We start from the raw sequence: 27,481 nt of genomic DNA, 5'->3' as shown, positions 1-27,481 counted from the left end.
TTCCACAATTTTTCATTTTATCATCATTTGTCATTCAATTATTAACTTTTTATTCAATAATTATTTTATTAATTAGCACTTGTATTTTTATATTAAATTCTATAAATTATTATTATGCATTTATTTTAATTTCTTGATAATATTAACAACATAAAGTAATAATAAATACTTACATAAAAAATATTTACTCCACTACTTTTATTTATCTAATCATATACTATTCATTTAATATTTAAAATTTTTATTCATTTAATATTTAAAATTTTTAAATATTCATAGTCTGATAGTGAATGTATCTGAATAAATTCGAGAGATCTCAATTTTATTTTTTCAATTAAATTGATTTAAACAGAATGTAGAGATTATAAATAATTTGGATTTTATATATAAAAGTTGAACCAAAAGTATTTTTTAATCTATTTCAAAAAATATTATTTTAAGTAAAATTTATTATAGTTATTTTTTTGCTATAAAAGTTAAATTAGAATCAAATATATCAAATTTCACCTTTTTATTTAAATTTGTTTTTTCTTAACTATTATTAAAATATTTAGATATATTTCAACTTATTGCCCTTTTAAAAATAATCCAAGGTAAAAGTATATAAAAAATAAAATTTAATATTTTTAATTGCTATTATATAGTTAGATCACAAATTTAGCCTGCCAGTTTTATTTTCTTAATATTTATAATAAATTAGTTAAATTAAAACATTTGATACAACTAATAAAATAAATAACCTAAAACATTGATAATTAAAATTTGCCATGTCAGCAGTTCCATTCCAGGTCAGCCTTTACAGCAGAAAATATCCCATTTTCTGGCATTTCCCAAAATGAAAATCTTATCTTCCATTTCCAGTCACCCTCAAATTTTCTCGCCATCCAAACAAAACTAACAGATGAAAACAGATCCTCCCAATTGAACTGAATCTGCTAATTGTCAAATGGCAATTGCAACCGCAAAATTATCAGAATTGCCACTGAGAAATTCACTGCCATTCCCACTCACCTGCCACTCCCTTTTCTCTTCTACGTTAAAGCCGCCCTTTCAATCCCTCAGAAAGTCTTTCCGTCTTTCCTCTTCACTTCAAACCAACGAAAACCCTAAACCTACGAATCATATTCCCTCCCCCAAGGCCCCCTGGCTCTCCAAATGGGGCCCTGATAATCCCCCTCCTCCTCCGGCTACCGCTTCTGCTCCGGCTCCTAGAAAGGTTACTCAATCCAGTTTTCAAGATAAAACTCGGTATTTGAACAAAGACAAAGGGCTAAACGCGATAGAGAGAATCGTGCTCCGATTGAGGAATTTGGGGTTAACTTCCGACGATGAGGGTGATGAAGAAGAAGAGGCAGCGGAGGAAATTGAATTCAGAGGTGGCGATTTAGCGCCAGTAACCGGGGAGGAGAGATTGGCAGATCTATTGCAGCGAGAGTGGGTTCGGCCAGACACTATCTTTAGCAATCAGGACGATGAAGAGGACGATGACATGGTATTGCCGTGGGAGAGAAAGGAAAGCGAGAGGAAGGGCAGAGAGGAGGGAGAGGGAGGGAGGGAAAGGAAACGAACTGTCAAAGCTCCAACATTAGCTGAATTGACCATAGAAGATGAGGAGCTGAGAAGGCTGAGGAGGATGGGGATGTTTGTAAGAGAGAGAGTTAGCATTCCGAAAGCCGGACTCACGAAGGATGTATTGGAGAAGATTCATGATAAATGGAGGAAGCAGGAGTTGGTTAGGCTTAAATTTCATGAGGTGCTCGCCCATGATATGAAGACTGCCCATGAGATCACTGAGGTTGGTAGGCTCCTTTGTTTTATTGTCATTTGTCACTCACATTATAAATTGGTTGCCTTTCATTTTATGGTTGATGCTATTTTATGTGCTTGCTTAGTAGTCTGGTGTAAGAACTTTGGATGCTCTTCCTGCTCAATGTAAATCGTGCATATTTAGGAATAATATAGAGCATAAATGGTAAAATTTTGGAAGTGTAACTAACTGTTGGCATGATGGTCAGCGTCGGACAGGGGGATTAGTCATATGGAGGGCAGGAAGTGTTATGGTTGTGTACCGAGGAAGTAACTATGAAGGGCCTTCATCCAAATCTCGAACTGTTGATAGAGAAGGGGATGCTCTTTTTGTTCCAGATGTTTCTTCTGCTGACAATGCAGCAGTGACAAGCGACAATGTTGCACTTGCAGCTTCGACTCCTGAAAAGAGGGAACCAACAATGGGAATGATAAACCGTGCTGAGAACATGACAGAAGAGGAAGCTGAATTCAACCATCTGCTTGATGGTCTAGGCCCTCGTTTTGAAGAGTGGTGGGGCACTGGAATACTGCCAGTGGATGCTGACTTACTTCCTCCAAAAGTTCCTGGTTATAAAACACCTTTTAGGCTTCTTCCTACTGGAATGCGGTCAAGGCTTACGAATGCAGAGATGACTAATTTGCGAAAACTTGCTAAAACGCTTCCTTGTCATTTTGCCCTTGGTATTGCTCACCTTATATAAAATATTTTCTTTACATTGTCAATTCATTGAATTATTTTGTCCTTAATTTTGTTTTATAGGGAGAAACAGAAACCACCAAGGTTTGGCAGCTGCAATACTCCAGCTTTGGGAGAAAAGCCTTGTTGCAAAGATTGCTGTGAAACGAGGTATCCAGAATACAAATAATAAACTAATGGCTGAGGAGATAAAGGTTAGTTGCATGCTTCTTGTGAAGGCATTATTTATTTGTAGTTTCTCAGAACGTATTATCCTAATAGTATCATAGTCCAAGGCTTCAAACTGTTGATTGTATGGTGAAATCCCAAGGTCATGTTTGTTGCAATTTTTTTTTTCTGTGAAAATTTCCTCTGGGTTTCTGCACCTTGCTGTTAGTGCTTTCTTTCCAAGAGATGACATTTTCTGAAGCATGTTACTCTTGCAAATTAAAATTACTTTATAGTGTCATAAAATTAACTTTCATTTACTTTTGCAGGCATTAACAGGAGGTGTCTTATTGCTTAGAAACAAGTATTACATTGTCATATACCGTGGAAAGGATTTTTTGCCAACAAGTGTAGCTGCCGCTTTAGCAGAGAGAGAAGAATTAACAAAACAGATTCAAGATGATGAAGAAAAAGTGCGAAGCAAAGGAGTGGAGGCACCATTATCTGGGCACAATGAAGGAAAGGCCCTTGCAGGTACCTTGGCAGAGTTCTATGAGGCTCAAGCCCGGTGGGGCAAAGATATTTCTTCTGAAGAACGTGAAAAGATGATTGAAGATGCTTCCAGAGCAAAAAGGGCCAGAATTGTCAAACGAATTGAACATAAGTTAGCTGTTGTAAGTATCTCTTCCTCTCTCCCCTTCCCCCAATCCCTAACCTTCTCTAAAAACCAAAATTGCATTTCCTAATTATCTGTGTGCTAAAGCACTCTCAGGTCTCTTTTTTAGAGAAAACATTTTTTTTGAGTTTCAAGGAAAATTACATTCTGAACCTTTTAATACTACTTAAAGATGTTTTTCATAAGTCCATGTTTTTTTTTGCTTATTTTCATTCTGACTTCATAACTTTTCTTTTTTTGGTAATTTATAACCTAGTCCTCGAGATTTAATAAAATCCGTAGTTTAGTTTCTACCATTTTAATGATAAACAATTTAGTTCCTAAAGATTTATTTCGTTAATAAAATAGTCTTTATGTTAAAATTCACTTTTATACTATAACAATTTAGTCCTTCAAAGTTCACTTTTTATAACAGTTTACTTCTTTTAATTTTAATAATTTGTAACAATTTAGTCCTTATAATTTTAATATTTGTAACAATTTAGTCTCTTTAATTTGAGTTAATTTTTTCAATTAACAATCGACTAATGGTAATTTTAATTAGAAGAACTATTTTGTTAATAAAATAAAAATTCAGGGGCTAAATTATTTGTTATTGAAATAACAGAGGTTAAGTTGTGGGTTTTGCTAAACCTCAAGGACTATACTGTAAATTACTTTTTTTTTAACAAGTCTGAAGGAGTTGGTTGTTTTAATTATTCTAAAGGGCCAATATCTAGTGCAATTGTAAAATTCTTTTATTTGCATCTTGCAACCATGACATGCGAGTTTGGAATCCAAAGAATAGCTACTTTATGTTAAATATTGAAGAGAAGCTTCCTGCTGGTATTCCACTTTGGTGGATTCATGATAGTGTCCTTGTTTTGCTATGTTTAATCACACATCACTTTATTTTCTTTCTTTATGCTGCCATAAGATCCTATGTGCTAGTCTAACCATGCAAATTTTCTTCTTCTTTTTTTTCTTTTTCTGCTCTACTAGACAGTCATCTCTTAGCATTGGAGCTTATTATTTCCATGGTTTAATGTTGCTTGGACAGGCCCAAGCCAAAAAGCTTAGAGCAGAAAGACTGTTAGCCAAGATAGAAGCCTCTATGGTTCCTTCTGGTCCTGATTATGACCAAGAAACAATTACTGATGAGGAACGGGCAATGTTTCGTAGGGTTGGCTTAAGAATGAAAGCATACTTGCCTCTAGGTGGGTGACTTAGTCACAGAGCAAGCTTTGAAAGTGTAACTAAATATTTGATAATCCTTATTTAATGATGTGCCAGGAATTCGTGGTGTTTTTGATGGTGTCATTGAAAATATGCATTTGCACTGGAAGCACAGAGAACTAGTGAAGCTGATATCCAAACAAAAGACTCTTGCATTTGTTGAAGATACAGCTAGGCTGTTGGAATATGAGAGTGGAGGGATACTAGTGGCAGTTGAAAGAGTACCCAAAGGATTTGCTCTTATTTACTATCGGGGAAAGAACTATCGACGGCCTATTAACTTGAGGCCAAGAAATCTCCTGACGAAGGCAAAAGCACTGAAACGTTCTGTGGCCATGCAACGCCATGAGGTATCAATTTTGTCCTGAGCTTTTGCTATCATATTTTTCCTGACAACGTTAGAAGTCCCTGAAACAAGATCTAATATTATTAATTTTTTTTCATGTACTCTGCCATTTCTTATGACTTTTTTGTCCATTACTATGATATGCATCCTATATATTACATGACTTTATGTGAAACATGCAGGCTCTTAGTCAGCACATATCTGAATTGGAAAGAACCATAGAGCAAATGAAGAAAGAAATTGTAAGTATTATTTTCCTTTTTCTTCGTTGAAATGAGGCCAAACTCATCCTCATGGGTTTTTGGCGCATTATGGTAACAGATATGATTTTGAAAAGTTCCCCTTATTACAACTTGCCGTGAGAGGATGGTGTAGGGGAGTGGGTGTGGAGGAGCAAGGGTAGTTCTTATAGTTGGTGATATTTCTGGTATTGTTTGTGTAGAATGTTTCGATCACTGATATTTAGATATGAACTTTTTGTGGTTGCCTATCATTATTTAGCTTGTTATCATCGTCATCATCGCTTGCAATTAATAAACTGGAGTTCTTTTTGTTGATCTACAGGGTCTTCCTCTAGAAGAAGATGACAAGAATAATTGGACCTCAGAGGAACAGGGGCAGTTAAATCATGTCTCAGAATTCAGCCAGGTTAAATATTATGCTTTTTTCCTTTGCTATTTATTCATCTTTATACTTTTTTCCTGTTATGGATGATGGATAGACCAAATCCATAAAAAACAGATTTTATTTATCTAGTAGTTTCTACTTGTTATGGATTTGGTCTATCCATTATCCATAACATTTCCCCTCTGATACAATAGGGTATTATTTCCTGCATGGTCATCTCGACTTCTATTTCTACTTTTCTTGCTATGATGAAAGAATGAATAGTTTCTTGCAATGTAAAATATCTGCTTTTTTTGCAGAGAGAGGATGAATCTGCATTTTTTGGATCTGATGAGGAAGGGGATCATGATGACATTGATGAAGATGACGATGATGACATTGATGAAGATGATGATGATGACCTTGATGATGATGATGAGGATGATGCTGATTGGGAATCCAGTGGAGATTTTGAATTTTTAGGCTTGCAAGATGGTGATCATCCTTTGGACAAAAATGGTTGACAGGTCTTTGAATTTTTGAAGTGACTGGATGGCATTTTTTCTTGCATATGTCAAAATGCAGGTATTCATTATGCTTCATGCTGTTTCACCAGTTCAGTCTTCTTTTAGATGTTATCATACAAGTCAATGCTCAAACTATATTCACCTCTTTGGGATTTGAAACCTTCTGTTATTTTTTTAAACAAATGAATGAATCTAGATCTTCTGCCGTCATTTTGCTCCCCATTTTCTAGCATCAGGTTGACACAGCTTGGATGATTCTATGGATGATGTAGCTGTTCGAGCATTATCTGGGCTAAGCTGGAAGACAATTTTGATTTGATCATTAAATACCTACATGTTGACTTCATCACAAGCACCCTTCATTGATCAAATGCTTTACTGTGTTCTATGAGCTCGCTATTTGTCTGAAACCCTTTTTTTTTTCCTTTAAATCTTCAATGACAACAAAACCAAACCGTCGTGACCATGTATTCAACGACTAGTGTGCCAAAGTGAGGAGCTTTTTCCAAGATAAAAGTTGTGTAGCGTACTAGTAAGGATGACGATGGCTTCCATTTTGTAGTGTTATGATGTCTCTGTTTGATATGTAGAGCATTCTATCATCTTTATTATTGTATATTGTTTTGGGGTAACAAAATCGAATTCAAATATATTGTTCGGTTACAGTTGCACTTTTGAACTTGATGAGCAATCTGTGTGCAGATAACCATTCTGTTTCATTATCTGTCGTGCGAATAAATGAAACAAGAAACCAGAGTGCTGGTAGTAATAGGATTCAAGTTTACTTGATAATTGAAAAGGCTTCAATGTTTGCACAGGTCAAGCAAGCAAAAGGCAAACAGAAAAAGAATGTTCAAGTAAGATAGTATCGAATCTCTGATATGGACTTGTACAAGTGAGTGAGTAATTATCAAAAACTTCTTTGAAGATGACAAAGAAGGTATAGTTTATGATGAGCAAATTAAGAAAGGATAATCTTAATTGATGATGAGATGACAAGTAATACTTTCTTAATTGATGATGAGATGAAAAGTAAGAGGGGGTTAAGTTATGAAGTTGAAAATGATGTAGTTTCATGGGAGTAGGCAATAATGGCTAGAGAAGTGGAGTGAATAATGTGGATTTATTTCTGAGAAATGGTTTCTCTTTCCGTCCATTTTTATTTGTCATTTTTCAATTAATTGTCGCTTTTTTTTTCTTTTCCTTATATCAGAAAGTTAGATGATTTCATTAAAGAAAAGAGTTCAATCCCAAATACTATATTCAAATTACAAGACCTCCAGGTCCAAAAGTTTAAGCAAAACAGGAAAAGCCCAAACTCAAAGGCCCAACCATGACCCAAGAACTGATTCAATAGCAGCAGCAAAAATATTAAAAATAATAAAATATTTTTTAATTATTCTTTTAACTCTTAAATATAATATTAATTTATATTTTTTAAAATTATACTAATATTTAAAGTAAATTTAAAAAAATTAATAAAATAAATAATTTATCAAAAAATTCTATATCTTTAATTTTATTATAATTTTATTCTAAATTTTTAGATTTTATCAATTTAAATTCTACGTTGAAATTTGTTGATGTAGCATAACAAGTGATAACGAGTGATAAAAGTAAATTCCGATAAATTTTTAATAGCACAAGTAATTACATACTATATTATAACTTTAAAAGGTCAGATTTTAATTAATAAAAAATATATATAATATAATTAAAATAAAATTAAAAGTACATGTTTTACCGTTAACTCTAAATATATTAACCTAACTACCTAAGGGGAAAATGTATTTAGAATGGTAAAATTCAGAAATTATATAACAATTTGACTTTTTTTTTTCTTAAGTTTTTATTGCTCTGCTTGTTGTGGGCCTAACTACCTCGGGGAAATTTTTGTGAGATGCTTACACACAGAATGACGAATGCACAAAACTGGAACTGCATAGGATCATAGTCAATATCACAAGAAGTCCACTGCCATCTCGACAATCTCAACTATAGAATTCATAAAGTGCTGACAATCGATGCAGTGCAGTAGCAAAAGTAATTCTCAACGCATTCTATACCCTGTTTCAAATTCTATCTGATTTTTCACCTGCATTCAATTGCCAACTGAGATGAATTAAAGTGAGGCTGCAGAACTGAACATGTCAACTTTGAAGCAAAAAAAGACCAACTAGTTTCATTGGCGCAGCATTTGCTGCAGCTGAAGCACTTGATTCCTTTGCTCAGGAGGAAGGAGATTTATCTGTTCTGGTGTGAGGCTCATGACCTGCTGAAGCAGTGCTTTCTCCATCTCAGGAGTCAACTATATCACAAGCAAACCAGAACCCCGTTGGTAAATAAAAAAATTAATAAAAAAAAAATGGAACCATTAGAAAGATTGGCAGATAATAAAATTTGGAATTCAGTGTCAAAAAAAATTACCGGTGGAGCACGAATGGGCTGATTGCCAGGGCCCATCTGACCAGGAACCATTGGCTGCGGTCCAGGAAGCAGCGTCATTGTCGAGCTCTCTGGCGGGCCAGCCATCCAAGAAGGTCCTCTATCGACTTGCATTGTATTTCCAATTTGATTATTGAATTCAGCCCCCAAGTGCGAACCTCCACCCTTAAAAGCATCAAGGTTCAAAAATTAACAGGAGTAGCAAATTTCAACAATTACAAAATTGTGGGAACATGACAGCATGTGACAACTATTCAGAATTGTTTATAAAAGCAATAAACTGCATCCTCAAGGGGATATCCCAGAGATAAAGGCTTGGATCTCTATTAGGAGGAGGTTCTGGGTCCTGCTAGTGGAATGAGGAGAGTCACCCTCACTGTGTCACTTATCCAAAGAAATAACATAGAACTTAGAAGCAACAACAGCACATGCACCAAGCCTGACCAGCTGATAAGATGGCGATGTAGCAATGGAAAATGGTCCCTTAAGTTGAAATCAAGGAGCTAAAGCACAAGCATACCTGATACAATGATGGTAACTGACTTGGAAGAGCCGGCTGTCCCTGTGGAAATGAAGGCCCCAAGCTACCTTGAGGTTTGCTACCAGACTGAAAAATTTTGAAGTAGAGTTATTCAAGCTATATTGCATACGTTTAAACAATGAATTATTGACCACTATCTTCAACTTACATGAAACATGGGTTGCGAAGGATGTTGAGGAGCACCAGCATGCTGGAAACCCACATTGGGCCCCATTTGTGGTCCATACTGATGATGAAAGCTTGGAACAGAAGGTGGTCTACCTTGAAGAGGCATTGGTGGCTGCAATGGCAGATGAGGAATTCCAGTTGTCTGTAATGGCTGTTGCAACTGAGTAGAGACACTGGGCATGTGAGGTTGGTGAAGTGGAGGTGGCTGTGAAGCAGAATGAAGAGGTGGAGGTAGGTTTGGAAGTTGAGAGGATTGTGGAACAGAAATTTGGGGCATTTGTGGGTTCAGATGTCCCTTAGGTAACTGAGGTGTCTGTAGAGGGTGTGAAGGTGTAGGCTGAGATTGAAGACTTGAAGGAGGAGCAGAAGTAGAAGACATTGATATCGAAGGTTGATTTGGGTGTTGCTTTCTCATTGGAGGTTGGTTATGTGATGCTACTGTTTGTTCCTGTACAATTTGTCCAGGTAATGAGTGTGCAGCCTGAATGTTTGACTGCTGAGCTGGTTGTGATGATTGTTGAGGTTGTTGTGGAGCTGCAGGCTGAATATTTGGAATCTAAAGCAAAATTGGAATTAGAATATGAGCATAGACAAATTCATCAATGTAAAGCCAGAGAAACGGTTAAATTTGGGTCAGGGCTAACTCACCCAAAAACTAGCTCAAGCCTAATTCACCCAAAAACAAACTCAAGCCTAACTCACCCAAAAACTAACTCAAGGAAGAGGGGTGCCTAAACGCACATTACCCTATCCCAAACCGACGTGGGATTTAACTCACCCCTTCACTCTCTGGAGCGTCCCGTAAATCGTCACATATTTACGGGAAGCCCAACATCGGTAGAAGACTCTGATACTATGTTAAATTTAAATCAGACCTAACTCACTCCAAAAACCAGATCAAGAGCGAAGGGTGTGTAAGGTTAAGGGGCACATTAGAAACAAATTTCTTCAAAAAAAAAAAAAAGAAGTATACCACTTGAGGAGGCTGCACCATTCCAAGCATAATTTGTGCCTGATGAAACAAGGTAGAACAAATAAACATCAAGTGAGTGATCAAAGGACAAGTAAAGAATTGAAAGACATGATTTTAAAATAAGCTAAGCTAATGCTTCAAATTATTTGTTAGGTTAGCAATCCAAGTTCAAACAGCCAGGTGTGAGAACTATGGAACTCAGCTAGCTTGAACTCATGAGCCAACTAGTCTGTAGGCATAGTTCCAAGCTCATCTAGAGAGCTACTACTAACATGATTTTGACTTCCAAGTTTCATTCACATTTATTTACAACAAAGCTAAAGTAATTTAACAGTTTTTATTAGGGAAAAATAACTAAAAGATATATAATTCTCATTATAATAGCATATAATGTTCCTAGAAATTACATGTTATTCCACATAACAGTCTTAAGGAAGAACAGGCATTTCCAACACTAGCATATATCCTGTTGGTACAAATTTGGATACAAGGATTAGCCATTCCACACTACAAAGGAAAAAATGAATGAAAATAATTCCATTTCTTTGGTCTTCTCAGCTCCAACCCCCCATAGGAAAAGAAAGAGAGAGAACGTACAATAAATTTAGCATTTTTCTAATGAAACAACCCTTGCCAAAGTTTTCTCCCATCAGATATGAACTCAGCACAAAGGTCACCAAAATTTACTAATGTTATAGTGCTCAAGCATCAAGCGGCCACACAATTATGGGAAAAGCTACAGTAAAGATGTTAGAACATCAAATCACAATCGAGTACCATGTTATGGACTCTTTTTTAGTATTTGATTTATTTTAGGATTAGATTGTTAAGTATTTAATTTATTTTAGGATTAGATTGTTTTATCTTATCTTTTTCTTTTCTTATTTCTTAGGATTTCTATCCCAATAAAATTGTATTAAACAATAACACTGTTCCCAGTATGTATTGCTAAAAAATCAAAAATAAAATAAGCATATTTATTTCATCTAATTGAGATCTAAACTCTCTCTTGAGAGCCTTGGCCTTAGACACTGATTTTATTGTAAACGGATATGTGATGCAATCCGTATCCAGAGCCTAGCATCATGGGAGATCTACAGCAAAAGAGGGGACATAACAAAATGGTATCAGAGCCTAGCATCATAGGAGATCAAAATGTTAAATTTGGGTCAAGCCTAACTCACCTCAAAAGCTAGCTCAAGAGGGAGGAGTGCCTATAGCCCATATAAGGGGCACATTACCCCCTTTCCACAACCGACGTGGGATTCAACACACCCCCTCACGCCCAGAATTTTTACTGGTGCGTGGCACGTTTATGGGGCGCCCAACATCGGATGGCGAGACTCTGATACCATGTTAAATTTGGGCCAGGCCTAACTCATCCCAAAAGCTAGCTCAAGAGGGAGGAGTGCCTATAGCCCATATAAGGGGCACATTACCCTTTTCCACAACCGATGTGGGATTCAACACAAAATAATCTACAGCAAAAGTTAGAATCCCATATCAAACTCACTGAAACGTTACCAACAACAATGTTAGGAACAAAGAGAGGTTTAAAGATCACTTGAGACCATAGCTAAGCAATTAACCAATAGCCAATCAAACTTTCCAAAGAGAATTGAAGATCGGGTTGATGCTAGATACTGTAGTACCATGCTGTGGTAAGCTGGGCTTCCCTACTTATGAAGAGCAAGAGCCGACAAAGTGGGACTCGTGACATTCCATATGATTGGAGAGGCTCAATTATAAATTTTTAAACTAGAACAGGAAGAACTAAAGATAACTTGGGGGACTTTTAAAAATTATTACCATTTGCGCTTTGGATCTCCACTAAGAAACAATCCTTTCTTTGGGTGAGATGGCCAACTTGAAACAAACCAACAGCGTGGAAGAGTATCAACACAAATTTCAAGCTTTGTTAGCAAGGGTACACTCAATCACAGGAGCACAATAGGTAATTTCAAGCTTTGTTAGCAAGGGTACACTCAATCACAGGAGCACAATAGGTAGAGATATTCACAGCTGGATTAACTGAATTGATCAGAACAGATGTGGAACTTCAAAATCCACCCAATCTTGCAACAGTCATGAGCTTAGCAAGGACCTTCCAAAAAAGACAAACTTTGATGCAAAATGGAGCTGTAGAAAATTTTTCACCAATTTGGATAGGAAATAAACAGTATGCACCCTCATCATCCACTTTACTCCAAAACCAAAGCACTAATACTCAGGCAGAGTCCACAGTTATTCACAGTAATAACCCTCAGGACCCTATGATAAAGTGATTAACTAAAGGCAAAATGGTGAATAGACGTGCAAAGGGGCTGTGTTACAACTGTGATGAACATTATATTAAAGGCATTAATGTAAGATATTATTTTGGTTACAGGTCAACGATTGGTGTGATCCAAGTGAAAGCACATTGTGACTAAAGAAGCAATTGGAAGGTTTTAATTTAATAGACCTTTGAGCTTGAGGATAAGCTCTTTGTCCAAGGGGTAAAGACATTATGGACTCTTTTCCAATATTTGATTTATTTTAGAATTAAATTGCTTTATCCTTTATTTTAAGATTAGATTGATTTATCTTGTCTCTATGTTTTCTTATTCCTTAGGACTCCTATCCCAATAAAATTGTGTTAAACAGTAACACTATTCCTTATATATAGTGCTAGAAAATCAAAAATAAAATAAACAGATCTCCCCACGTTGAGTTCACAACAACAACAACAATTGGGCAAGGAAAAAATCAAGAAAAACCAACAGCTTCAACCTTGGATACCGATTTTATTGTAAACAGGCTTGTGACACAATCCAACATACCACAATTTATCTGGATCAAATTCCCACATGAACTTGATCATAGCTTATATAGACTAATAATTAAAACGAATTTTTGTGTTACATTTGACTCATTAATGAGGCACTTTATGGAACATAAGAATTGGAGTAATAAACATCAAAAAACAACTACTAAATTTTAAAGAGAAACTAATTGGGTTTGGCTATACGAATCTTCTTTTGCCATTTAGCTAAGGTAGATACCTAATCTACATCAGTGTCCAAAATTTATAATCCTTTGATGCCACTCCCTCCACATTATCCTAGATAGCCCCTTCCCTACCAACTTACCACAGTCCTGTATTAAGGCATTTTGATGATTTACACAAACCATCTTAGATGATCCTCTCTATTTTATCACAAATATGTGCTACACGCAACCTCTGATGAATGTGGCCATTTCTAATCAGTATTATGTTACCAGTCATCGATTTTAACATCCGCATTTCTACCATACTCATCTTATGAGTATATTGTACCTTACATGCCCTCCGTTCACTTTCATACAACATAGCTAAACAAACTATAGTCTTGTACAACTTTTCACTTTGAGGGGTTCTTTGGCCACATAATACACTTGCTGCAGTCCTCCATTCACTCATCTTGTATTAATCCTACGAGTTATATTTTCAACTAAAGCTCCAATCTTTTTATATGATAGAAGCTAAATACTTGCAGTAATTGCATTAAGGCACCAAAACTTCATCTAGAGAAACCTCACCTCCATTCTTCTGTGGAAGCCAACCTTGCACTTGCATTCTGTCTTAGTTCTACTTAGATTTAACCCTTATTCTCAAGAGCCCTCTTCCACCACTTCACTTCTAATTAACTCCTTCACTAGTTTCATCTACTAAGACAATAGCATCTGCAAATAATATCCAGCATGAGATATCATCTTGAATATGAATGCCTAGCTCATTCTCATTCATAAGTTAAGTACTAACTCAATTTCAATCTCTAATATAAACCAATTGCTAGGAGAAACTCGTCCATATCCTCTCCCAATGTTCTTAATAACATTTATATGCTTGAGATTTATTGTTCTATTCTCAAAGACTCACCAGAGGACTTTTCTTAGTACTTTATCATATGCCATTATAACTACTTAGTCAATAAATACTATGTATTGTGGAGATTATTTTTCCTTCCCATATGTATTTTCTATAAAGTCATACTAGTTCTCCAATACCTTAATAACGTCCCTAAAGTAAATAGGTACAAACTCAAAGTCATTTTATGATGTAAAACTCACTATTACGGGAAACCCACTCATGTCCTCTCCCACTGTCTATACACTTATAACGGTCCTCTCATACATGTTCTTAATAACATTTATATACTTGAGGTTGACACTTCCATCAAATAACTTTTTTTAGAACTCTATCATATGTCTTTCTAAGTCAATGAATACAAAGTGGAGATTATATTTTCTTCCAGTACATAATTCCTATAAAGCCAAACTAGTCCTGTGATACCTTAGTAATATCTCGAACAATCACTGTTTCCCTTTTTTCCATCTTGTGAGATATAAATAGAGTAATAAAATATTAGTAAAATGGGTTGATTTCCCACACGGTCAAACTTATAATTGAATTTTAGTATGACAATCAAACTTCAATTTATTCAATTTATTAAGTCAAAATAATTCAATTTTCAATTCAATAAAGTCAGTTAGGTATTTTCTGCTCAATTCAAGTTGCATCTTGCTGAAAATATCATCCTAATTCAGAGGGTGGAGAGACAGAGTGGAGTGGGGTGGGGTGGATGGGTTGGGGGGAGTTGAACCTTTAGCCTAGAATTGCCATTTCTGTAATTTAGGAAAATAGCTTTTCATACTGCCGCCAGCAGATCTCCAGCAATTTTGTGACCTTTTTGAAAACGTTGTGATCTTTCTGCAAATTAAAACTTAGTTACTCTGCAAATTTAAGATGTAACTTCGCTATTGTGAATAGTCCTCTGATCGTCTCTAGTGATTTAATTTTAGTCAATCCAACTAATTCAAGCAAGGTAACCAGTTCCATCATCCTTTTTCATTTTTCCTCTACCGAAAGGAAAGGATTGACTAAGGGGCTAAGGGCTCAAACACCTGTCTATCTAGTATAATCCCATCGAAAGCATAATTTCATCTATTATCGTTGAATGGGGGAAATCTCGAGCAAAACCCTAATTCTGCATAATATTATCACAGCAACAAAAACATAGAAATTCACACAATAGAAAGCTCAAATGCAGAAAGAAACTAATAATATCACCCAAAAAGGATCAAAATTTCTTTATTTGTAAATATACAACGACAACAGGCTGTGACATTTGAGAAAATAAACAAAGAGAGATCAAAAGCAGAAACCTGGAAAAGGGCCTTCGTCAAGAGTGGATTCTGGATGAGGATCTCTCTTGCTTGTTGCTTGTTCTGCTCAATTAATGTCTGCATGAAGATTAAAAAGAAAATACACAAAAACAGACATGAATAAGTTACATTTCGAGTGGTTTGAAAGAAGAAATTGTTGTTTGCATGATAAGAAGATTGTAGGAAGAAAAAGAATAAAGAGAGCATGTACCTTCATCTGAGACATAATGTCATAGAGCTGGTTCTTCGTCATACCGGCGAGATTCTCCGTTAATCCATCGCCGGGAATTGGCTTTGACGCCATTGCTTCACACACACAAACACACAGCGAGCGAGCGAGCGAGAGAGAGAGAGAGAGAGAGAGAGAGAGAGAGAGAGCGAAACCGCGGAGTAGGTTGATTGCCAAGCGGTTGGAAGATGAGGCCCAGCCCAGCTTCTAATTTACTTTTTATTATATTTTTACTTTTTTTTTAACGGAACAAATATGAGAAACTAATTGGAATTTGTTAATCCCAGTTTAAAAATGAATAGGATTATAAAAGCTTATAAGACCAAAAAAATTTCAAATTTTACTATTTTTTATATTTATATTTTAAGTTTATAATTTGGAAAAATAAATTTAATTTTTTCACATTCACCTTAATTTTAATTAAACTTTTTTAATTATATAAATTATTATTTTTAAGACTTATTAAATAAAAAAATTATGTTTACGATTTACATTTATATTTAAAATTTTAATTTTAAATAATAAACTATAGTGAAGAGAATTAAATTAAATATAGAAAAATTAATAATAAATTATAATATAATTCTTAAAATTTTGTTTAACTAATATAATAATTTTAAAACACATATTTTTATTTTAATAATATCTTTTTTATTATTTATTTCTCATTTAACTTTTATATATATAGTATATTAATAAAAATTTAAAAGGTAAAAAACTTTATAGATTTAGACTCTATTTTATTTGCAAAAAATAATTTATATGTAAAAATATTTAACAAAATAAATTATTTTTTATTATTTAATTTTAATTTAAAAATAAAATACATTAATAAATTTATATAAAATTATATTAATAAAATTTTTAATAAACAATTTAAGCTTTTTTTAATTAAAAAAATATTTTTCATTACTTAATTATTTTAGTATCTAAAAATTAGAAAATATAAAATACATTTTCTTAAAAAATATTTTTCGTCAAACAAATAAAAACTTAAATATATAATATTTTATTTTATTTAATATTATTATATAAAATATAATTTTTTTATATATTAAAAATATGCCTATAATATATAATGTTGAGTTGTGATATTTTATATAATAAAAATTTATTTGTAATAAATATATATTTAATATAATATATTTAATATTGTATATAATAAATATAAAATAAATTTATTTTTAATATAAAATAAATTGACTATATATTTTATTAATATAATACTTTATAAATTATATTATAATTCACTGTTAATTTTTTTAAATTTAATTTAATTCTTTTAATTATAATTATGAAAAATTATGAAGGAAAGATTTTATTTTATTATTAAAAATTAAAATTTTAAATATAATTATGAATTAATGTAAATTACACAATTATGAAAAATTATGAGAAATTGAAAGATTTTACTTTATTATTTAAAATTCAAAATATAATATAAATTAATGTAGATATTTAAATTAAAAAAATTAATTAAAATTAATAGTTAAAATCTAAATAAATATAAAAAAATAATTTTATTATTAAATTTTAAATTTAGGATATAAATATGAAAATTTATAATTTTTAAAATTTTTTAATCTGATAGACCAATTATAAATAAATCTACCTGCTATGAATTATTTGAATTTTATTTAATAAAATTTAATTATATATTATTTAAATTTACTTTCAATAAATTTTGATAAAATTAAATATTAAAAGTGTTGTCGTGGAATAAAAACAAAGAGGCTTACGAGTTTAGTGCGATTGTAAAGGTATGTACTTAAATTTTAAAGTATTTTAGATTTAACATTTAAATTTTTTATTTTTAATAAAAAAGATATATAAAAAATTTTATTAGGTTTTCTGATTTTTCTTAGTTCTTTATCATTTGAGATTAGTATGGTAAACAATTATTTCTAAGCATATTTTATTTAATTGATTATCACATCCAACACATTAAAAACTACAGAGTCAATTTGACATGCAACAATTTTGGTTAGCTTTTATTGGCAGTTTCTATTATTTTTATCTATTAATTTTTGTGATAAAAAATGTAAATATTTGATCAGTTCGAGTTCAAATTTTTAACAGTTATAAAAATTGAATTGATTTTAAATAGAAATTAATTTAAATTAAATTAGTCTGATTCAGTTTAATTCGATTCGATTAAAATAGACTTGATTTTAATTAATTCAATTTAATTTTATCGATTTTTCTGATCAAATTGAAATAATTAATTTTTTAAAATTAAAATCGAATTGACCCATCCAAAAAAAATAAAAAATTTAAAAAGAGCATAAATTAACAATACGACATAAAAAGGCAAGTGCATTATGATTTTTGAAAATTTCAAACAATAACTTACAGCAATTTTCAACGTGATCTTTAATGAGTAATTTATTTATTATTTTTTTCGTTTATAAAAAATAACTTACAGCAATTTTCAACGTGATCTTTAATGAGTAATTTATTTATTATTTCTTTCATTTATAAAAAATTTTAAAGTATAGTTATGATGGTAGACCATTAGGACTAAAACAAATCATAAAATTACTTAATGAAATATTAAGATTTTACATAAATGAGAGCCGAGTTAAATCTGACTTAAAAAAAAAATTTAACTGAAAAATAAAAATATCAAGCATCAAATTGCAAATAAAGGAAGAAATGTTTCATTAAAAATGAAAGTACATATTACAAAAAATCAAAAATATAAAAGCAAAACACTATTACATATTTACAAATAGAAATTAAATACTAGCCTGTTATATATTTACAAATAGAAATTATTGAAAAAGAGAAAGGTCTTCAATTCTCCTCAGAAGAGATAACGTCTCCGGTCAGGTTGGACTCAACTTCGAAAGTTTTCTCTAAAACATTAACAATTGCGACGGTCGGAGCTGCTATAACATCACTTGCCAAAGGAGAATCCGTAGTGGCATTTACAGCCTCAAGCGCAAGTGGACTTTCACCAATCTGATCGGTGTCTTGATCGAACTCAATGCCAAGCCAGCCAACGCCCCTTTGGGAGGAGGACACACTTTGGAAAGAGCGCGCTCATCAAGGTTGTATTGCACTTTTTCGCCACTGGAGTCATACTGTACAGCCCGGAGAGTGCTAAGAGGAGCAGCCGGAGACTCGCAAGCTTTTAGGAGGTCATCGTTGAAGCCCATCGCATAAAAGTGGATGGAATATTCAAAGACCTTGCCATTAAACTCATCTAACTTAAGATATTTGTTGACCTGACTCCAAACGATCTTCTTTTCATAGTCATTGCATCATGCAGAAAGATCGTGGACCTCGCTCTCAAGTTGTCTCTTCATAGCTTCAGAAGCACTCGAGCTCCCTCGAACATTACTCAACTCCAACTTGACCTCCCCCAATTCCCGGATAACTATGTCATCTCCCCCTCAAGCTGGGCAGACCGGGCTGAAAGACTTCTTTCCCTCTGATCCGCAGAAGCATTCTCTTGAGCAAGCTTAGCTTTTGTAGCAGATCTCTCCTCAGCAATTTGCAGTTCCAGGAGAGCAATCTTCTCACCCTCGGCCTAGTTATCTTGAAGAAGCCCTTCCAGCCGGTTCATCTCCCCCTCGTATTAGCTCTTTAGTGTAGTAATTACTCGAGCAGTTTCCTCTCCTTTAGCTTTTTCAATATCTTGGAAGGTAGCTTACCGAGCACCGACTCTTTTATTCTCAAGCTCTAATAGAGCTCCCAAAAGCTACAAAAATAAGCAAACAAATTAGAAAACGACCAAAAAACCTAAAGGCAAAAGAAAGAGTAAAGAAACTTACAATAAGAACTTGTCTCTTAGAAGCTCCAAAAAGGTCCTCCTCCATCCGAATAGTGAATGAGTTTGACTGATCGGTGGACTCAATCACCCTGCAAATTTTTCTCACCATCCGATGATCAGTCAAATCAGGGGATAGCCCGAAGACGTGATTGCTCAGCAGCTCAGCAATTGAGGTAGGAGTAGAATCAAGGCTCAGTTAGAAAGACAGCCTTGACTCATTGGAAAGCCTCTTGAGACTGGCCCTCCTTGCCTTTGCCCTTGCTCACTTTAACCGAGGAGGGTTTTCTTGAAAGAGAGGAAGATGAAGTCCTCTTCTGAGAAGAGACCAGCTCGGATTCCTTCACTAGCCTCTTTTTCTTTCCTATCATCCCTGAAGCAGTAGCGGTCGTCTCCTAAGGCAGGCGATAATTTTTAGCTTCAAGCCTCCACCAACCTCCTCAGCAGGAGAAGACCTGTCAAACACAATCTCAGTTTAATCGAAGCTGACTAGAGCCAATTCCATACTGAACCTAGTGGAAGACAAGGGAGGTACAACCTGAGTTGACACAGGCCCATGGTTTTCTAGGTCTTGAAAGCCTCAACAGCATGCCGGACAATATCACGATTGAGGAAAAAATTATGGGGAGTCGAAATATCCTCTATGGGGACTATGGAAGCTGCAAAAAGTACCAAAAATAAATAAAAACATAAAATAAGCAAAGCTAACAAAGAAGCAACAACAAAAGAATAGTTAAATATTGGCAGCATTACAACCTTCCCACGGTCGAATATCCAAACACTTGAAAATGTCATATTTGAAAGAAAAGAAGGAGATCCGATAAAGTACAACTGCTTTCACTCAGAGAGAAAAGGAAAGACGCTACAAAAAGTATCAATAGTCCCCCATCCTAACTCTAAGCCCCAATCAAAGTTTCTTTTGGCTCCAATTATGGTGACACTATCTATCCAATACTTAAAAGAGTTCTTATGGCTGGTAAAAATGGCTATTTCTGCCACAGAAACTCAGGAATCTATTATTAGCCTTTAAAATCTTGAAAAATACCCTAAACAAGCTCAAGGAAGGAGTAAAACCCAACCTCAATACATTGCCTCAAAGGCAATCATGAACAAAATGGAATTCGAAGTCAACATCCAAGTGGTGACTTAGTAAAATCTAAAAACAAAGTGGACAAACCTAGAAAAAGGGAAAGAAATGCCATAATCAATTTGTTTCAAATAGAAAATGAGCCTCCTCTCAAATTGGGCGTCCACTGGACCAGGGAGAGAAGGCAAGGAGAACAGGGCAATTCGTTCGTTTGGATTCAGAGCTAAAATATAGTGAGTCTCCATAGAAAGGAAGGATCGATGGAAAGCTTCCTGAAGAGAGATGGGATTACCCTAGAAATGATCTTTTCAATTCGGGGGAACGATAGAGGAGTCATTAGAAGAGAGATGCGTACCTAAAACTTAGAAAGCTGAACAAAGGAAGAAAAAAGCGAGAGGGACTCTAAGAATAGCAAATAGATAGAGCAAGAACAGTGAAGGCTGTGAAAGTAAGAAAGTGGAGATAAAAACCTATTTTTATACTCAAAATAAAACATTTATGGGCATTCAAAGAATCGCGCTTTAGTAATCCAAACAACAGCAGCCATCAAGACGCGTCTGGAAGGACGTGCGCGTGTGTCATGTATACTTAGGACCACTCCTCGTAACTCGAAAAGAAATTAACAGGGACACATCTGGCTATAAAGTCCTGGATACGATTCGTTTCTCCAACCGTCATAAATAACCATCAGAGAAGTGAAAGGACATCTGATAACATAATAAGAATAAATCCTGTTGAGATTATGACACGTGTATAGGAGAAACAGGAGAGTCTTGCACACCAGGCCAGGCCATCCGGTCTTATCAGACAGTAGGAGGTTATCTATACCTGGAGTAAGCAAGTTGGCCTTACGAATGCTCGAAGCAAGTAGTCCGACCTTTTTAAAGTGTCTTGGACCTCACTAGAGCCATAATTATACATGTTGTAGGGCTAACAGAAATGACGCACATGATGAATAGAGTATGGGTCAAGCGGCTCAGTATTTATTAGCCGCACACCATTAATGAGCCACCTGACATACTTGCCACGGCATGTCACTGTCCAATCCGAAGGGACAGCTGCCATAACGTCCTAGTATAACTAGGGTATAAATACCCCCGGACCAATCACCTTTGGGGCAGATTTTTTAGCCACTACTAATACAAAAAAATACACAGTCTCTCTTCAAAACCTTAACCTCCATGAACTAGAAACCTTTCTGCCCTATTAAGAGTCATTAACTTCTTTGTGAATCAAATCTTTAACCTTTCTGCCCTATTACGAGTCATTAACTTCTTTGTGAATCAAATCTTTACTTACGTGTCACCATCCCATTATCTTACCGAATCTCAGGCATATCAAAATCCAATCAAATTTATAATTCCAAATCAATAAAATCTAAATAGAAGCTCACAATAACTATTTCTAGCAACATTCCATTTCAATACTCAAATCCACAATAGGCACACATGAACAAATTTAATAATAATAATGACTAATGAGTGCGATTGATGAGAAGCGATGCCGATGCATAAACCTGGAAATGGATCTAAAAACACTCTTAGATCTAGAAACATTGATGAATTCACTTCTGCAATTTGGTTTGCTAATTTGTGACTAGAGATTTAAAACATCTTTTTGTATGATTCATATGAATTAAAAATAGTGAATTTGTGATTAAGAGGAAGAAAAAGAGGAGGAAGAAGAAGATGGAGATAGAAACATCAAAAAAGAAGAAGACAATGGAGGCATTGAGGCAACTTAAGGCCGGGACTTTTGGTTTACGAGGCCTGGGTGAAAGAGAAATTGGAGATGAAAGCTTTTGATTAAGAAAGCATTTGTATATATAAAACACTAAAGTGCAGCATTTCATATTTTTTATTTAAATCAAAAACTGCTTATTTCTAAATGCATCCCTATTTGCTAAGGTGGTGGTAAAACGAATACAATGTTTGAATTAAGCTTATCATTTAGATAGTAAAAGAGATTTGTGTTTTCAAATTAGATAACTACTTATATATATATTTGGTTTTCAGTTTTTCAACTTATTTTGAATTTACTTAATACATAATTAATATTTTAACTCTAATTTAAATTATTCTCCTAAAAATAAATTTAATAAGTATTCACCTTATATTCTCAACTTCTTCCACTGCATATACATCATAATAATAATTTCTTATTTGCCATATTTTAAAAAGCTCAATAATATTGTTTCAATAATAATAATAATAATGCTATAGGTAAGTATAATATATCTCATCATATTAATATTAAATTATATTTATACCGAATTAATTTACTAATAAATAAAATATTTTAAGTAAATATTTATTTAATTTATAATGATCGAATCGTCCAACTCATTGAATCAAATCTAATTAAAAATTATCATATCGATTTTTTGAGATCATTCGTTTCTAAATTCATGTATAGTAAGGATATGAACATAACAATTATTAATTAAAGAACAAATTACCCTATAGCTAGCTACTTCACATTGATAATCAACTTAACACTTGAATATAAAGAAACATAACCACAATTTTCATTTTTTGAAAGTTCTCCAATGTTTACATCTAAATTACACCAACCATTAATCATTATTCTTGTGTGATGCATGCATGAGCTGTTGGTGGTGGCTCCATTACTAACGTGTCACGAGGGGAAAACATGGATAGACCGAATCTACATGATCCATAGTATAAACACATGAAATTTCATATGGATTCCACCGTCATTTTGAACTAGGGATCCACGAATTTTCCCATGTGATACCCTTTAACATTTTCAGCTTTGGTTGAAGATGACTAAGTACAGAAATGAAGTTAGTTTTTCAACTTTACAGCTTTCACCAAATGGAGTCCAAATTGAATGGTTGCTCCTGCTGTAAAGGTTGAGGTAGCGTTTCTAAAACCTTAGAGGAAGAAGAAGAAGAACAGCCATGGAAATTTGAACTTAAATCAGCTCCAAACTGAGAAATAATACTCCCTTGTGTCAGAAATGAATAATGATCACTACTACTTGGAGCAACAGCAGCAGCAGCAGCAGCAGCAGCTTCTCTTTGATGATAGTTTCTCATCTGTAATGCCTTGAGAAGCAAGGCATTCATAGTAAGATTTGAGCTTAGCAAGCTTGAAGGCCATGAAAGTGAAGGTTGTTGTTCTCTTGTTGCAGCCCAATTATGAAGGTTCATGTTCATATTTACGTTGGTTTCGTTGTTGCAACTACTTTGTGTCAGGAAAGTGTTGAAACCATTTGATGAGTTTACAATGTTGTTTATGTTTGGTAACTCAATATCTCCAAACTCATTGACTATGGAGTTTGTATCACATGGAGACTCTAGAGATTGCTGCGAGGATTCTGTCTGCTGTGGGTTTTTTGTTGCTTCTGAGCTCTTTTGGAATACCCTGCAAACCACCCATTCCTCCTGCAAGAATTTAATTTCAATCCAAGAAAAATCAGAGAATATATACTAGTCTTATTTCTATACTTTTTATTTTAATTTTTTATATTAATATAAATTTTTTATTATTTATAAATTTTTAATAAATAAAAATTATAAGAGGAAAAGAAGATAATGCGTATTAACTTAGTACAAATAATATACCTTAGTGGGCTTGAAAGGATGCTTATTTTGGAGCCTGTATTCATGCATAACCCAATTAGTTTTCTGACCCCTTGGAGCTCTACCCTGGTAGAAAACTAGGGTTTTTTTCATACCCACCAGTATTGCACCACGAAATATTTCCTTATCCTTTCCTGTGGTTTTCCAATACCCTGCTTCTGTTGCTCTATTTGTTCGAAGTCCTGTTGGGTATTTTCTATCTCTCAAGCTGAAAAAATACCATTCTTTCTCCCCCATGGATGCTTTGCCTGCACCACATTTTAAATTAACCTAAATATGTTATCAGGTCTAAAGAATTTTATTAATTTAATAATGCTGAAGTCATCTACCGAATTATCAAGTTTTACGTTTAAATCTCAAGTCAAATCTCGAATTCGAATTTTAGGTTTTGTAGAGAAAAAAGAAGGAAAGAAGAGTAATTAACTCAGACTCTCAACATGGACAACATGCTTATGGTATTGCAGAGGCAAAGAATGTAAGTAGATAGAGATCAGAACATATAGAAAGCATTCAAACTGCATCCACATGCAAAATAAGAGAAAAATGAAGAAGACGAAGAAGAAGAAGAAGAAGAAGAAGAAGGTACCTGGGAGATCCCATGGTTCACACTTATTGAGATCAGCATCGACAATAGCTTTAGACGTGAAACTAACATCAGAAACCTTTGGTGTAAGATAAAACGTAATGAGCTCTTCATCTGTTGGATGGAATCTGAACCCTGGAGGAAGATTTTCCTCCATATTTTTCAAGATTCAACAACTGATCACTGAAAGCAGTATATGAAGCCCTAATGGCATCAGCAAGAAAGAGTTATATTAAGGCTGTGGCTTCTTCCCTGTAAAATCAACCTTCAAGAAGAAGCAGCCATGGCTAGCTAACTAGTCCTCCTTTTTTATCTTGATAATTACAGCTAACACTTTGACAAAGATGGTTCATGAACTCTTAATTTTACCAAAAACCCATCACTATATACAAAAATCACCCATTGACTACAAGAGCCAAAAGAAATATACATTAAGATTCCATCTTTAAAAAATATTTTTTACATTGGAATACGAAATTATTTAATAAAATAAATTTTACTTTTTAAAAAAATATTAAGTTAGTCTATTGATTTAGTCTGATTAATTTTTTTTATTTTTCAAATTTTAAGGCGAAAAAAATATGTAAATTTCGAATTTGAATTTTTAATTTATTTATTGAGAAATATTCACTTACAATTATTAAGCAGTAGTGGTGAACATTCAGTCGGTTTGATTTAAAATTAAATCAAATCGAATAAATTGAAAATTAAAATTTTAGTATTTATAAAAATAGAACCGAACTGATTTTAATCAAAAATCAAATCGAATTTAACTGGTCTGATTCGATTGAATTCAATTTGATTAATTTAAATTTTTAATAATTTTTTTTATTTTTTATACTTTATTTTTAATATTTTAAAATTTAATTAGAATATTTTAACTTTAATATGATCTAATCTCTTTATATTATTAAAAATAATATATTATTATCACTAATCGGTTCGATTTAATTTTTATAATTTTTTTATCAAAATCAAACTGAATCAAAATAATTGAAATTTTTGAAATTAAAAATCAAACCAAATAAAAATAAATAAAAAATTAAATTAAAATTTTAAATTAATTCAGTTCGATCAATTTTTTTTATTTAAACTGATCATACTCTAATAAGTAAAAGTAAAAAATTCGATTATGTAACTTTAATTAATTAATTAATTAAATTAATTTAACAGTGAGAGTAAAATATAAATAAATTAAAATTTAAATTAAAATTTTAAATTAATTCAATTATCAATTTTTTCTATATAATCCAAATATTCTTCGTCCTAATAAACAGCAGAAATGTAAGACTCAGTCATGTAATCTTTAATTAATTAATTAAATTAATTTAACGGTGAAGGAGTGAAAAAATTTCCTGCACGAGGGTTAGAATCTTGTTTGCATATGAAATGTCGGTTTTCTTCTATGATCCTCCAGCCCAACAACCTTCACCCATTTCTACCCACCAAACCCTATTTCAGGCCTTCACTACTATTTTCACCAATATTTGATTGACACTTGTTTCCTACTTACATCATCTCTTTTTCTTTCATTTCACATCACTGTATATGCGACTTTGTCATTGGTTTTTTCACTAAATCATTTATAATTTTAATTAATATTCAGCGACAGTGATAGGTAATACTAATTAAATAAACATTTAAATTAATATACTCATATCCCATATGTAGAAGCACGAAAAATAAATATTTTAATGTATAATATTGAAAAATTTCTTTAATCGTTTAATCAGTTCGATTTAGAATTAAATAGACTGAATAAATTAAAAATTAAAATTTTAATATTTATAAAAATCAAACTGAATCGATTTTAGTGAGAAATTAAATTTAATTTATCTAATTCAATTTCTTTTCATTCGATTTTATCGATTTTAATTTTTAATAATTTTTTTATTTTTTATATTTTTATTTTTAATATTATAAAATTTAATTAAAATATTTTAATTTTAATATAATATAATATATTTATATTATTAAAAATAATATACTATTATCACTAATTGATTCAGTTAATTTTTTTTCATTTTTTTACTAAAATTAAATCGAATCAAAATAATTAAAATTTTTAAAATTAAAATTTGAACTGAATAAAAATAAATAAAAAATTGAACTAATTTTTAAATTAATTTGATTTGATCAACTTTTATAATTTAAATTGAATACTGTTAAAAGAATTCGACGGTAAAATATTTATTTATGAATAAAATAAAAATAAAGTTTTATTATGTTAAAGTATAAAGCCAATAAGCATTGGAAAAAATAGAATATTTAGAAAAATGAGACTGCGAGATCTTACACGGGTGCTCCAATTGTCCTGTTGTTTATTTTAATATAAGTAGACAAAAAGAATACTAGGAGTTGTTAAAATGGTCACCAACCCACACGACCGTGTCTCTTTGGTAAGCATTTTTGTTTATTTTCATTTGTCTTTCTTAATAACCCTCCATTAATTTCAATCCTAACTAGAACTTCTATGTACTTGCTTCTTCTTTTACGTTTTTCTTGAATTTGAGCTTCTAGATTTCATCCATAATTCCTAAATTATATTAAAAATTTAATCTAATTTTTTAGTTGGTACTAATTATATTAAAAACTATATTTTTTTTCCATTTTAGTCTATAGATTTAAAATTTAAAATTGCAATTCCATGTCATGACTTATAGTATTTTAATATTTTTTTATTAATTGTCTCTACCAAATTGAATTTATTATTTTAATCACTAAACTTTATTAAGTTATTAATCAGATTTATATATGGAGTAAATTTCTGTTTAAATTTAAATTAGATCTAATTTATTTTAAAAATTAATTTAAAAAAATAAATGTCTGAATTTTTATAAGTTGGGGTGAGCATTCGGTCGGT

The 27,481-nt window shown here is 32.8% G+C and overlaps 3 protein-coding genes and 1 long non-coding RNA gene across 9 annotated transcripts; 1 reads left to right on the top strand and 3 right to left on the bottom strand.

The window, feature by feature from the left end:
* The first annotated feature begins 828 nt into the window (after positions 1 to 828).
* On the top strand, positions 829 to 6,702 carry LOC110624429 (CRM-domain containing factor CFM3, chloroplastic/mitochondrial). Of its 4 annotated transcripts, none has more exons than XR_002489416.2 (10): positions 829 to 1,795; positions 2,016 to 2,490; positions 2,570 to 2,700; positions 2,983 to 3,327; positions 4,369 to 4,525; positions 4,602 to 4,894; positions 5,073 to 5,132; positions 5,455 to 5,538; positions 5,817 to 6,081; positions 6,296 to 6,702. XR_002489416.2 is itself a non-coding variant. In XM_021769569.2 (9 exons), exons 1-9 carry the CDS (start codon positions 947 to 949, stop codon positions 6,018 to 6,020), a joined length of 2,598 nt encoding a protein of 865 aa, XP_021625261.1. In that variant the 5' UTR covers positions 829 to 946; the 3' UTR covers positions 6,021 to 6,233. The 4 variants fall into 4 exon arrangements, 1 of the variants encoding a protein (XP_021625261.1); XR_002489415.2 differs by having other exon boundaries at positions 6,260 to 6,702; XR_002489413.2 differs by having other exon boundaries at positions 830 to 1,795; positions 6,254 to 6,702.
* Positions 6,703 to 7,939: 1,237 nt separating this feature from the next.
* On the bottom strand, positions 7,940 to 15,734 carry LOC110626635 (cleavage stimulating factor 64). 2 transcript variants are annotated; one of them, XM_021772676.2, is made up of 8 exons: positions 15,549 to 15,734; positions 15,338 to 15,415; positions 10,151 to 10,189; positions 9,158 to 9,733; positions 8,989 to 9,075; positions 8,451 to 8,633; positions 8,201 to 8,331; positions 7,940 to 8,118 (listed from the first exon to the last, which is right to left on the bottom strand). In XM_021772676.2, exons 1-7 carry the CDS (start codon positions 15,639 to 15,641, stop codon positions 8,206 to 8,208), a joined length of 1,182 nt encoding a protein of 393 aa, XP_021628368.1. In that variant the 5' UTR covers positions 15,642 to 15,734; the 3' UTR covers positions 7,940 to 8,118; positions 8,201 to 8,205. The 2 variants fall into 2 exon arrangements, with proteins under 2 accessions (XP_021628368.1, XP_021628364.1); XM_021772672.2 differs by having other exon boundaries at positions 7,940 to 8,331.
* Positions 15,735 to 18,281: 2,547 nt separating this feature from the next.
* Positions 18,282 to 21,205, bottom strand: LOC110628405. Of its 2 annotated transcripts, none has more exons than XR_002490050.2 (3): positions 20,098 to 21,205; positions 19,346 to 20,000; positions 18,282 to 19,272 (listed from the first exon to the last, which is right to left on the bottom strand). It is a non-coding gene; the product is annotated as an uncharacterized LOC110628405 (long non-coding RNA). The 2 variants fall into 2 exon arrangements; XR_006348579.1 differs by having other exon boundaries at positions 18,283 to 19,272; positions 19,346 to 19,796; positions 19,880 to 21,205.
* Positions 21,206 to 22,849: 1,644 nt separating this feature from the next.
* On the bottom strand, positions 22,850 to 24,884 carry LOC110619616 (NAC domain-containing protein 100). The gene is made up of 3 exons (XM_021763131.2): positions 24,622 to 24,884; positions 24,018 to 24,283; positions 22,850 to 23,837 (listed from the first exon to the last, which is right to left on the bottom strand). Exons 1-3 carry the CDS (start codon positions 24,773 to 24,775, stop codon positions 23,259 to 23,261), a joined length of 999 nt encoding a protein of 332 aa, XP_021618823.1. The 5' UTR covers positions 24,776 to 24,884; the 3' UTR covers positions 22,850 to 23,258.
* Between the last annotated feature and the right edge of the window lie 2,597 nt (positions 24,885 to 27,481).

Source organism: Manihot esculenta, chromosome 1 (genome assembly GCF_001659605.2).
Source record: "Manihot esculenta cultivar AM560-2 chromosome 1, M.esculenta_v8, whole genome shotgun sequence".
NCBI lineage: Eukaryota > Viridiplantae > Streptophyta > Magnoliopsida > Malpighiales > Euphorbiaceae > Manihot > Manihot esculenta.
This window is presented reverse-complemented; position numbering and strand designations above follow the sequence as displayed.

What these genes read in the sequence shown, in the direction of transcription:
- LOC110619616 (XM_021763131.2), bottom strand. Translation starts at nt 24,775, where the DNA reads ATGGAGGAAAATCTTCCTCCAGGGTTCAGATTCCATCCAACAGATGAA. An exon ending in TGAACCATGGGATCTCCCAG is followed by an intron (nt 24,284 to 24,621) that starts GTACCTTCTTCT and finishes AATGTGGTGCAG; the next exon opens with GCAAAGCATCCATGGGGGAG. An exon ending in ATCCTTTCAAGCCCACTAAG is followed by an intron (nt 23,838 to 24,017) that starts GTATATTATTTG and finishes AAATTCTTGCAG; the next exon opens with GAGGAATGGGTGGTTTGCAG.
- LOC110626635 (XM_021772672.2), bottom strand. Translation starts at nt 15,641, where the DNA reads ATGGCGTCAAAGCCAATTCCCGGCGATGGATTAACGGAGAATCTCGCC. An exon ending in AGTTACCATCATTGTATCAG is followed by an intron (nt 8,634 to 8,988) that starts GTATGCTTGTGC and finishes GATGCTTTTAAG; the next exon opens with GGTGGAGGTTCGCACTTGGG. An exon ending in AGCCCATTCGTGCTCCACCG is followed by an intron (nt 8,332 to 8,450) that starts GTAATTTTTTTT and finishes CTTGTGATATAG; the next exon opens with TTGACTCCTGAGATGGAGAA.
- LOC110624429 (XM_021769569.2), top strand. Translation starts at nt 947, where the DNA reads ATGGCAATTGCAACCGCAAAATTATCAGAATTGCCACTGAGAAATTCA. An exon ending in TAATGGCTGAGGAGATAAAG is followed by an intron (nt 2,701 to 2,982) that starts GTTAGTTGCATG and finishes TTACTTTTGCAG; the next exon opens with GCATTAACAGGAGGTGTCTT. An exon ending in AGCAAATGAAGAAAGAAATT is followed by an intron (nt 5,133 to 5,454) that starts GTAAGTATTATT and finishes GTTGATCTACAG; the next exon opens with GGTCTTCCTCTAGAAGAAGA.